This window comes from Eublepharis macularius, chromosome 8, assembly GCF_028583425.1.
Source record: "Eublepharis macularius isolate TG4126 chromosome 8, MPM_Emac_v1.0, whole genome shotgun sequence".
In the NCBI taxonomy this organism is placed as follows: domain Eukaryota; kingdom Metazoa; phylum Chordata; class Lepidosauria; order Squamata; family Eublepharidae; genus Eublepharis; species Eublepharis macularius.
In genome coordinates, this window is record NC_072797.1 from 43,317,901 (window position 1) to 43,330,242 (window position 12,342).

The following is a 12,342-nucleotide window of genomic DNA, read 5'->3' on the forward strand; positions in this document are numbered from 1 at the left end:
GTTACCTAGCTTGCATTATCCAAGTACTCCCAGTGCCACAAAAATAATACTGTATGGCCAAACCAAAGACCCATAAACAGTTTAATATAGTGCATATGGAGCAATATTGTCAACATTTTGTACCATGGAATGCAGCCATGTATATTCTGCATATACAGGCTTGTTTCATTCTTTTAAAACAAGCCAAGGGTGGAAATAATCAAAACCACCACATTTTGCTAAATTTAGAAGAGATTGTATCCGCCATTTGTGAAGCCTAATATAAATAATACTATAAAGAAAATGAGGTTTTAGGCAAAATACTAACAGTATACATGCCTATTAAATGCTGCAAAATGAGTATGACAAGAGTAATAAAAATATTATTGTGAAATTTGCTCCAAGAAATCTCTTGCTGCTAAGATACAGGTTTTATATCCTAGCCTATACTGCTGCCTACTACACAAAACATACCTTTGTAAGGCAAGACATCATAATGCTATGGTTACAGTCAGTTTTTTTAAAATTAAAAAGTTAGCAGTTCTCAAGTATAAGGTGGTCCTGATTTCCACAAATTCCCCCCTTAGGGCTTGGGAAAGCTCCAGAAAAGGTGCCAGTACTCAGTTACAGTGACTACCATCACACAAAAAAGCCCTAGCTACAGGATTTTTTTTTGTCCATCTCACCACTGAATTTTGTATCTGAACATGTAACCTTTAGGTTTACTCTGTGACATTAGATGGTAGAAATGAATGTAAGTAACACTTCAGACTGCATGTAGGAGTAATTACATTTTTAAATATAGAAAAGAGCAAGAGTTCAGCTCACTTGGTATCTGAAGGAGTAGAGTCACAAAAGCTCATACCTTACCACAAATTTTGTTAGTCTTAGAGGTGCTACTAGACTCTCTCTCATTTCTACTACTACAGACAGACTAACACAGCTACCCATCCTGATCTAGCTACATTTTTAAATGTTCCCCTATTTTTTTTTTAACTTGCTTCATGTAAGAAATATACTGCCAGGTTAGTTTGTTTGTTTACTTGCAGGCAGGCAGGGATTTTTTTCACATGCCAGAGTGTTAAAAATGGAAATTCCCACCTTCAGGTAGCAGTATCATCCAGTATAAGAGGTGCTCTACCAGATCAGACCAGCGGTCCATCTAATTCAGCCTCACGTTTCACAAAATGGCCAACCTGTAGCCCTAGAGGGTCAATGAAAAGGGCACAGCTGCAAAGGCCTCCCCTGTTGTTGTCTCTTGGCATGGGCATCCAGAGCTTTACCATGTCTGGAAATAAAGGTTCCCTTCAGGCCCCACAGCCACGGATGAACCTGTCCTCTCTCTGTCTAATCCCCTTTTAAGCTATCTATATTAGTGGCCATCAGATCCCTTGGCAGCAAATTTCGCTGTTTAATTACTCATCGAGTAAAGTAGTACTTCCTATTGTTCATCCTGAATCTATTGTCCATCAACTTCATTGGGTGTCTCTGAATTCTAGTATCATAGCATAAGGAGAAAAAGTTCTCTATTTACTTTTTCCATCGCATACTAATCCTATTTTGTCTAAATTGAAAAACTCCAAACTTTGTATCCTTTTCTTATAAGAAAAGCTGCTCCAACCCCTTAATCATCTTGGCTACTCCTTTCTGCACTTTTTACTACTCTGCAGTATCTTGTTTGCAGTATGGTGACCAGAACTATAGATAATATTCCAAGTGTGGCCGCACCACAGATCAAAGATATTGCAATACTGGCCATTTTATTTTCAGTTCCAGAGCCAGTTTGGTGTAGTGGTTAAGAGCGCAGGACTCTATCCTGGAGATCCGGGTTTGACTCCCCACTCCTCCGCTTGAAGCCAGCTGGGTGACCTTGGGCTAGTCACAGCTCTCTGGAGCTCTTTCAGCCCCACCCACCTCACAGGGTTTGTTGTTGTGGGGATAATAATGGCATACTTTGTAAACTGCTCTGAGTGGGCATTAAGTTGTCCTGAAGGGCGGTATATAAACCGAATGTTGCTGCTGCTGCTGTAATAATTCCTAGCATAAAGTTTGCCTTTTTCATTACTGCAGCACACTTGGTTGACATTTTCATTGAGTTATCCACTAGACTATAAAGATTTCTTTCTGTCTCAGCCTCATCACAGGTTTGCTAACTCCAGGTTGGGAAATTTCTGGAGATTTGGAAGGGGAGGGTGGGAAAGGCAGGGTATAATACAGTAGAGCCCAACCTCCATTTTCTCCAGGGGATATGATCTCTGTAGCCTGGAGATCAGTTGTAATTCTGGGAAATCTCCAGGTCCTCCCTGGAGGTTGGCAACCCTTTCTCACAAGCATATATTTAAAACTTGGGTCTTTTATTTCAATGTGCATCACCTACTCTAAACTTCATTTGCCACACTGTTGCCTAGTGGTCCAGTTTAGAGAGCTTCTTGGATCTCTTGGCACATTTTGTTTTTCACTATCATCTGCAAATTTATCATCACCTGCAAATCTGACCACTACACTGCTCACCCCCAATTCCAGATCATTTGTAAATAAATTAAACAGTACTAGTCCCAATGTCAATTCTTCTGGGAACCTACCATTTACTTTTCTCCACTGCAAGAACTCTCCCTCTACCCTCTGCTTTCTGTTTAACAAATTTTTAAGAGGGCATATCATTACTAAATGTAATTCTAACTACCTGAGGCTAGACCAAGGAAAGTAATCTCAGAGTCTATGCATGCACACAACCACACACACATGCACACACACTCACAACATGAAAGAGTGATTTCTTAATGATTAGATAGGACTCCTATCTGGTACAGTCTATTATGGAGTTCAACAGCTTGCCTGCAGTTATGAAACAGGACACTGGATACATACAAGCACTTGTGACATTTTATTTAACCAGAGTCAGTCATCAGCCACATAAGTTGTTTCTCCTCACAGAAACCACGTAAAATCAACTGCATTGTGAAAAAAACCATCCAGAGGCTTGCTCCTGAATAAACTCAGATTAATTCTCCAGTTTCTTCCCCTCCTCCCAGAATATATTTCTGTGTAATTTAAATTAACACTCAGATATTAAAACTTGGTTCCAAAGTCCAGGGAGATGTCTGACTTTTTCCCCTTTAAAATGCAGGGACCCTGCTTCATCTAATGAGAGTCTCAAGGCTCCTGAGAGGAAGGTACTCCACAACACACTCTCCACCAAGCACATGGGCAGGGAAGGAGGACTGCAGCAAACGTCTTGCCCTCCCCCACCCCCCGCCTCCATTTATTTGAGGCCTTTCCATTTCATATACAGTTTCTGTAACACATCCTGGAACAGAAATAAAACTTATATCCTGCCATGATACTTCTTGCTTCTTCAAATTTGCAGGCTTATCCCATCAAGCTTAGAACTTCAGCTTTAACCAATATGTGGACCAGGGAATTATGTCTAAAACCAGCTTCAGCAGAATATTCTATTACTGCAGAAGGAATATGTGGAAAATGTAAAACTGTACAAGAAAAACATTTCCCCAAAACCCAAATCTCATTTGCTGAGTTCAAATGCAGCATGGCTAACAGGACAGATATACACCCTTCTAAGACCACTGATTTCAATGGACTTAGAAGAGTGTAATTCCACTCAGAACTGTACTGTCACAAGCTTGGGAATTACTTCCTAGTAATCCTTTTAGCACTACAGCTTACGACTGTGATCCTAAAAACACATTTGACTAATTTCTCCTGCCATCAACAAGGACTTCATTTAGGATTTCATTGATAGCCACATATGATTATATATATTAAATTATACATTAAGAAATTAATATAATATCTCAAAGTCCTATTTTATCTTGAAAGATAATATTCAACATACTAAACAGAAACGTTGAAGCATGCTATTAGAAATTTTAGATCTTCTTGGAGATCTTAACAATCTCACTTTGGTTTTCACTGTCCTGGTTCATGTATGCTACATACTAGTAAAGTTAGAAAAACATGCCCCACCTCGTACATCAGGAGAAAACCGAGCAGAATGTCGAGACACAAAAAGCTTAAGTTCTTGATCCAAGTTGCATTCAATTAGGTTTGTGTCCCATGATCGTATTCCTGTAAATCAAGAGAAAAAGAATTATGTGTATTCTTTTCCAAGAATTACAACAAATATTTCTGAATTCTGTTTCACCAAATCTAAATCCTCATAGCCTAGGGCTAATAGCCAAGGACTGGACCTAAGGTTGTCAATCTCCAGGTGGGATGTGGAGTTCTTTCAGAATTACAACTGATCTCTAGACTATGGTGATCAGTTTCCTTGGAGAAAATGACAGCTTTGGAAGGTGGACTCTATGGCATCACATCACTGCTTTGCTTCCTCCCCTCCTCAAATCTCCAGGAATTTTCCAACTTGGCAAGCCTAGGGGGCCCATATGTATAAGTAAATGCACCCAACAGGGTCAGCCACATCACTCGTTTAGATTTCTGCAAACAAAGAGGAATGCCCATTTTTGCAGAAAAACCTGGACCTCGCAGTGAAAGAGAGAGTAGATTTCCCACTCCACAGGTCCCTCCTTGTATAACTATATTCCACAAAGACATCTGTAATCTTTCTGCTTTTAAAAGCCACATTTAAAAAAAATGTTCTCCATATTATTCTTCCAAATTCCTGCTCCAACTATTGTAAGCACTTCTTTAAGAACTTTTCATTAGGATATATTTTGTCACTATACAGCAGAATTATGTTATTGGATCAATCCAATCTGCAGCAATTATATATAGTATTAAATGTTTCATGCATAAAATTCAAATGATTTCTGCCCAAAAGTATTTGGGCAGAAATTTAATATTCAGAAGAGAAAACACATAAAATTTGTTTTCCTTATTGTCGTCATCAATTATACCATGTAAAATAACACTAATATGAAATCACCAGTCTTGTTAACACTGGACTTTATGCAAATGCAGTACAATCAGCAATTACACTGTCCTTTACACATAAACTTCTGGTTTACTTCAGAAAAGTTCCTTGAACTTAGGGCATTCTGCCTCAGAAAAATCACCAACATGATCCTACTCGCAAAATCTACTTCTTCATAACACTCTTCGGTCACTATGAAACGATGGGAAATTGTAATTACAGCAAGCAAAGGGGGTAGCTAATCTGTGGTTAGGTCCTCACGTGAATACTGAATCACTCTCTCTCCCCCACCATATTAGTTAGTTAATTATACCATGCTTTTCTCCCCAATGGAGTCCCAAAGTAGCTTACAACATTCTTCCTGCCTGCATTTCATCCTCACAACAACAACTCTCTGAGGTAGATAGGAAAGAGTGTGACTGGCTCATAGTCACCCAGCAAGCTTCCACTGCAAAGGATCCCAAGATAATATGGTTCAGGATCCTAATATTTAGCTACTGAACTACACAGGAATAACTTTTATTATTCTGTTCTTTCCTCAAGGGCATAGCTGGACGACATATGAACTTTCTATTAGCCACTTTACAATCAACAGACAGACATGCTGTTGTAAACAGCAGTACTAAGTACAGCAGTATGCCAAACTACCTTTTTGTTCTTGGCTTTCATTTGTGCTGCATCTTTTTGTTATAAGAGCCTTTTAGTTCACACACTGCTTGTGCTTGAATTGGAACTCAACCAACCAGCCCTCTGATTCCTAAATTTTTAATGAAGACAATCCATCAATAGAAGACAGTCTTTGTTTGAGACCTATCTTTTAATTATTTTTCTACTGAAGAAATAATACCCTTTATGCTGTATGTTGAACTTCATATACAACGTTATTCAGGATGTCCAGCCAATGACTGCCAGCCATTGACTTGTTGTTTCTTTTCTCTTTTACTTCATTTATACCCTACCTTTCTCCCCAGTAGGGGCCCAAAGCACCTTACATCATTCTTCTCTCATCCATTTTATCCTCACAGTAAACCCTGTGAGATAGATTAGGCTAAGCGCTTTTAACTGGCCCAAGGACACTCAGCTGAGAGTCCATGTCAGAGCAGGAAAATAAATTGTCATGTGGATATACGGGAATTTAAAAAGCAGGTCATATGTGTGAGGATTCCTTTCAAAACTTGTGGAAGTACTTGGGTTTGTGTAGTTTACGCTTCCATTTACATTAAATAAAAATTAATATCTTGCACTGAAACAGTTAAAGATGAAGTCTTTTTAAAAAATTGTATTTACTATTTTTGAAACTCCAGTTTATCAACCAGTTTGACTTACGAATAAGAGAAAAGTATGCCACATTCATTCTTGAACAAGCATATATGGTTATACCATTTATTCTCCCCTGAGATGAAGAGTGGTTAACTAAAAGAGGAGGGCATCTTAAACTACAGCTGAACAAATGCTTGCTGAAGCATTAACTGTAGCATTTCTATAGCTATAGCACTTTGTTGAGGAATTTAGGAAGAAGACAAAATTCCTAGAGAGCCACACTGTAGTTTAGAAGAGATTGTGTCAAGATCCCCCAGTTTTAAAATTCTGCAAGTTGGGTTGCAACTTTGGGTTGGGAGATTCCTGGAGATTTGGGGGTTTGATAAAGAGAGGAGCTACAGCAGGACAGAATGCCATAGAGTCCACCCTCCAAAGCTGTTGTCTGGATATCAATCATAATTCCAGGAGATCTCCAGGTTCCATCACACCTGGAGACTGGCAACTGTATCTGAAAGTAAGAACTGAAATTCAGATACCAAAGGTCTTACTTGCAACAGCAATAAAAACTCATTTGAAAAAAAAAAGTATCCAATTGCTTTTTTTCATAACTACATGTAATTCTTGGAGTAGGAATTACTTTAAATTACAGTTAAACATAGCAGCTTCAAGAGAGATGACTTTGCATTTCTGATGTCAGTTGCAGCTACAGACGAACTGGGCAGGCAGAAAAAAGGCATTCAAGAAATTTACAAGTGGTCCCTTACTATATAATTTTAATCTAGTGTCCTGGACGGATGAGATATGCAATGCCATATTTGAAATTTACTTGTCTAATTTCTGCATTAATTATATATCTATGCTGTGAATTTTTTAAAAATGAAATATTTTTAAAAGAATATACAACACTGTACTAATTAGTACATTAGTATTCATCCAAATATCCAAGACTCAGAAAATAGCCGAAGTCATCAGAATTCAAAGAGCAACAAGGTTAACTCACATATCATTTTTCATCACTTGACCTATGATGAGTCTCAGAAAATATCTGAACTCTCTCCACTGAAAAGTAAGTTTGGATTGACATCAGGTGACATGAAAGTTTTGTTACTGGCGATTAATCTGCGGCAGCTTGAAGCTACAGTCAACGTGCCAGGGGAGCCTGCATAAATGAATTGGTCCTTATGCAAACACTTTGAAGTTAGAACAAGGATACAGCCCTTCAGTTATGTGTATATATATCAGAGGCTCTATTTGGATGAAATCTTTCATAACGGTACCATAGCTGTCAAGGACATTTATGAGAATAAGCTGAAATCCTAAAAACACTTTCCTGGAAGTAAGCCACTCTGAATAGAGTAGAGTGGTTTAGGATTGCTGCCTAAATCCTTGTGTGTGTCAACTGTACACAACTATATATTTAAAGAAGAGGGAACTGTTACTTATTATGATAGTATTCTACCCAGTGTAAGAAATACCAAAGAGACAGTGTTGGTGTCTGTTTAGAACCTGGCCTTCATTTACTAGTACATCATCATAGAACATGATACATTCTTCTTCATTTTATGTCTTCCAGTTATCAAAAATATTTTAGAATGAATGGATGATCATCGTTAGGACCAAACCACATGTATAAAGCATGTCTGGAGAGGGACCATGGCTCAGTGGCTCAGCACGTGCTTTGCACACAGAAGGCTCCAGGCCTGATTCCAGGCATCTCTCATTAAAAGGAAGAGACAGTAGGTGATGAGAAAGATCTCCACCCAGCACCCGGGAGAGCTGCTGCCACTCAGAGCAGACAATAATAACCTTGATCGACCAATGATCTGACGTTGTACAAGGCAACTTCATATGTATATTACCATGTGATAAGGTAGGATTCATAAACATTTGTGCTCTTGCACACTCACATTTACGTTGATCATCAATTATGAAAATTAAGCAATAATGATACAAACGAGCATAGTCACATTTTAATCCAGCCTTTCCTCCCGGCAACTCACAGCAGCATACAAGTGTCTCCCCTCTTGCGTTTTATGTACATGTGCCATCAAGTCATAACCAACTCATGCCAACCACAGCAAGGGGCTTTCAAGGCATGTGAGAAGCAGAGATGGTTTGGCCATTGCCTTCCTCTGCAGGAAGTGTTTTTAGGATTTCAGCTTATTCTCCTTGGGGGTCCCCCATTCCAGTAACAATCCTCCTTAGCTTCCCTTAGTTTTACCCTCATACAAAAACCTAGGAGGTAGATTAGACTGAAAGAGAATGCTTGGCCCAAGGTCATCCAGCTCTATAGCAGGGTGGGGAATCTGAACCCAGATCTCCCCAAGTCCCACACTATGCTCTAACCACTACACTACACTGGCTCTCATCAGCCTGCGATACACTTATGAAAATGAAAGTAGAGAAAGCCAAAACAATGGCTTTAATGTACAACATTGTTTATTAACAATTCAAAGCAAGCAAGACTCCCAGTGCAGCACTAATGCAGCACTATGATTCAGCAGTTCTAAGATAAGCACAACTCAAAAGTCTGTGACAAAAAACAATAAACAACCAATGGTTTATAAAGCCTGTAATAAAATAGCAAAAAAATTAAAATCTGCTGCTAGATTGAGTCTAGATTGAGTGTAGTGAAAGTCTAGCTAAGACAGAATTGTTTGTTTCCTTCTGTGAGGAGAGAAGGAGGTCTGACTGCGAGCTCTCCATTAGCAACCTGGGCACACCCACAAGTCTTAAGTTCTGTATACATTCAAGCGTCATCTTTTTAAAATATAGATGACTTGTGTGGTGAAGTAAAATGCTCTGTAAATGGTGCTTGAACCACACTGGCTAACACTACAAACTGAAGTCTCCTCTTGAAAATATTTAAAGAAAACAAATCTTCATCCATCAAGGCTTTCAGGATAACCCTTCAGTGAGTCATTAGTACATGATCTCGTCTCAGATTTCTCTGCAGTGATGCATGTTAATCCAGCATCTTCAAGGGTGGTGCCCAAGGGAAGCATAGAGCAGATACTGTAAAATCTAAGATCACGAAGGCCTTGTTGGGAATCCTAGTGATGAATTACTGCTTTTAGCTCATAAAGTACTTTCCAAAAAGAAGAGATCTATTAAACCCATATATGTGCCATGGAAATAAATTGATAGACTTCCACAATCCAAGTTCAGCATCAAACCAATGATATGCCCAGATGCTCAATTCTACTGAGATTATTTACCACCATCTACTCAAAAATTCAAAAGTGGACATTGCTTTTAGGTAACTATAGCCAACAGAATGCACTAAAGAAATGGCAATTAAAACAGTGCAGGTGCAAAACTTCTCAGGATTGAACTATATTTCTCCTGTGATAAGATGACATCATAGTTTTAGCGCATAGAAAACACCCATCTACTGTATGATGCTAAGTAAAATTCAGTTCATTTCAAGTTCAGATTTCAGCTCAAACTTGAGCTAAAAGACAAAATAACCAGTGGAGCCTAAAACAAAGATCATCAGCCAGAGCAGTTCTCAATCACTGAACAAAGGCGGCCATGGCTATGCCAGTTTCTTTCATACAGGTGGGCCCTGTTTCCAGTGGAATGCACATTCAAAAAGGAATCCACAGAGAAATTATCAATTTTAGTGGCTGAAAGGAAGTGAACCAACAATACAAATACATTGAAGTACCTCTTGGGGTGCTGAACCACACCTATATCGCAAAAATAATCAAGACGATGCCTAAATATTTCTCCGACAATAGCAAGTTTCTGAAATCTCTTTTTCTCCTTTCTTAAATAAAAGACATTTGAAATCCAAATTCATTAGAGCAAAACCCATAAGCGCCAAGTTTGTGGCCTTTTAATGCAATATCTAGCATTTATTTTGTGGGCATGCACATGAGTACTTCTCAGGATGATACAATTACATTACATTTAAGAAGCATCACCAAGAAGGAATCCATTGCTCCCTCCCACCATACCCCAATGTGTGAGTTTTATCAAATAAAAGGTTAAGTTGGTCAAGCAGTCCACAGCAGTGGTAATCTGTATCTGAACAATGACAACCGTTTGAGAGAAAGTGCATTTCTGTTCTTTACTGTTGATTTTTCTTCTTTTGATAAGACTCAGTCTCAGATTTGTTCCTGAAGCAAACCTATGAAAATCCATGAGTGGCTGAAAGTTAGAGACAAAGGAAGCTGGTGCCTTTTTTATTATCAGAAGCGACACAGTCTGCAGTACAACAGCTCTCTAGATCCTTTTTTAACTTCCGTTTTCAGAGAGCAGAGGCAGATTGATTGAAAATGGATATTTAATGTAATTTTATTTTTCTCCTTGACTGTGTGAACGCCCTTTGTCCGCTATGGGCTGCCATAGGGACCGCACTGCGGACTGCACCACGCCCACAAGCCGGTATCTCTGGGCAGACTCCCCAGCAGCAGCACCAAGAGGCGAAAAAAGAGAAAGCAAAGGAGGCACTGTTGCTGTCTCGCAAAAGACCAGAACGACCTCTGCTCTGAGCCAGTTGGCGGGGGGGGGGGGGAGGTTTGGGGGTACATGTAAATGTCAAGAGCAAGAGGGGAGGAGGAGGAGGAGGAAAGATTCACAGAAGGAATGAGTGGAGCTAACTCAAGATCAGCAGCATGTGTTCCAATCCCACCTTCCTGGTGCCTCTTGATGCAGCAAAATGTCAAAGCCAACTGCAGATCATTGTGTGGGAGAAGCCAAAGAACCTTCCTCCTCCTCCCTTTTCTACTGCTGCAGCAGCAGCTCAATAGCCATGTACATCTCCAGATGCTGCACCTCATACTAACCAGACAGATTCACAATACCTTGGAACCACCCTCCCCCTCCAATCCCATTATGTTCCTGCAATTTCTCCCTCTCTTTTATGCCTGGCAATACGGGGAGGTCTACAGAGGGAACAGCCTGCTGTGAATTAATCAAGCTCCTCCAAAGTGGAGGGGGGGGGGGTCAACTTTGCTTTAGAGTTCAAAGTTTCTTTTTTAAAAAATTAACTATTGGGCTTGGGAGAAGAAGAACCACTAATCAGAATGGAGACATTTCTTTCATCTACTAAAGAAAACTGCAGCCATCCAGTGAAGAAAACACGCCCTTCAGTGAATCCAGCTGCAGCCTCTCCTTTTATTCCATACTGCAATGCAACTCCAAGAAGAAGTGAGAATCTGAAAGGGATGCAGAAGAGATTGATGGACTGAGTGGATATTGCTGCCAACTCTAGGACTGCAGCTCTAGACAAGGACCCCCCCCCCTCCCCGCACAAACAACACACACACAAAGGGCGGAGGAGAAGGGAGTGGTTGCATCAGATTTTCTTTTTCTCCCTCCTTCTTTGTGGCTGGGTGTGAAGCCAGCAAACATGAATTCCGTGCTAAAACGACACTAGGCTGAAGATGTAGTGGGAAGGAGGCTGTGCCAAGGTTATGCAGTCATTGATTTTTTTTATTATTGCAGAGAAATAACCCTCCCGCCGCCAACAGCACATTAGACCGAGAGCGCAAAGGACTTTTGTGCAACCTGTAGGTCGCCTCCAGTCCCTCGCTCCCCTTTCCACCACCCGGCATTTGATGAGAGGGGAGGGAGAGATGAAGCAACTCGTTCTTGGGGATACTGAAGGGGACAGGGGCAGCTGGGACATGCGTGCAGCCGACTTACCTCGCTCTATGCTGGCTATAGCTCGCCTCAGATGCTCCTCGGTGACTAGTTCGCCTATAACGACCAGCAGATAAAATTTGCTGTCGAGGAAGCGATGAGACAGGCTAGGCGAGGGGGGGACGGCGTTGGGCAGGCTACAAGACGGCTCCGACTCCGCTTCCAGCACCACCGTCGCCATCCTGGCAAGCCCCTCTCCGTCTCCTCCTCGATCTTCTCCCTTCAGGCGGCAGCGAAGGAAGGGAGGGACGGAGGGCAATGAAAAGCTTTAGTTCCAAAAGGCGCCTCCCTCGACAGGGAGAAAAAAAACCCGCGCGCCGAAAGGCACCACCGCGCTCCAGGCAGCTGGGCGAGTGAGGGAGGGCGGGGAGGCGGCGGCGCTTTTATACCGAGACAGTGCTGGGCTGGGACCGGCGAGGCGGAGGAGGGGACCCGGCGCAGCCACGCGCGCCGCCGCCGCCGCCGCCGCCGCCTTGCCAGCATCCCCCATACACAGCTGATGTCATCTGCAGCAAATCATTCCCATCGCTGCCTCCGGAAGCAGAAAGGACGAGGTGTGT

At 41.2% G+C, this 12,342-nt stretch overlaps 1 protein-coding gene across 1 annotated transcript in view; it reads right to left on the reverse strand.

The window, feature by feature from the left end:
- The window catches only part of MAP1B (microtubule associated protein 1B), a 103,266-nt gene extending 91,284 nt beyond the window's left edge, over positions 1 to 11,982 (reverse strand). The window contains exons 1-2 of the mRNA XM_054986759.1: positions 11,786 to 11,982; positions 3,964 to 4,065 (exon numbers count right to left, since the gene is read on the reverse strand). Coding sequence (XP_054842734.1) covers positions 3,964 to 4,065; positions 11,786 to 11,963 — 280 coding nt within the window. The 5' untranslated portion in view covers positions 11,964 to 11,982. The remainder of the gene's footprint in view (positions 1 to 3,963; positions 4,066 to 11,785) is intronic.
- Positions 11,983 to 12,342: the final 360 nt, after the last annotated feature.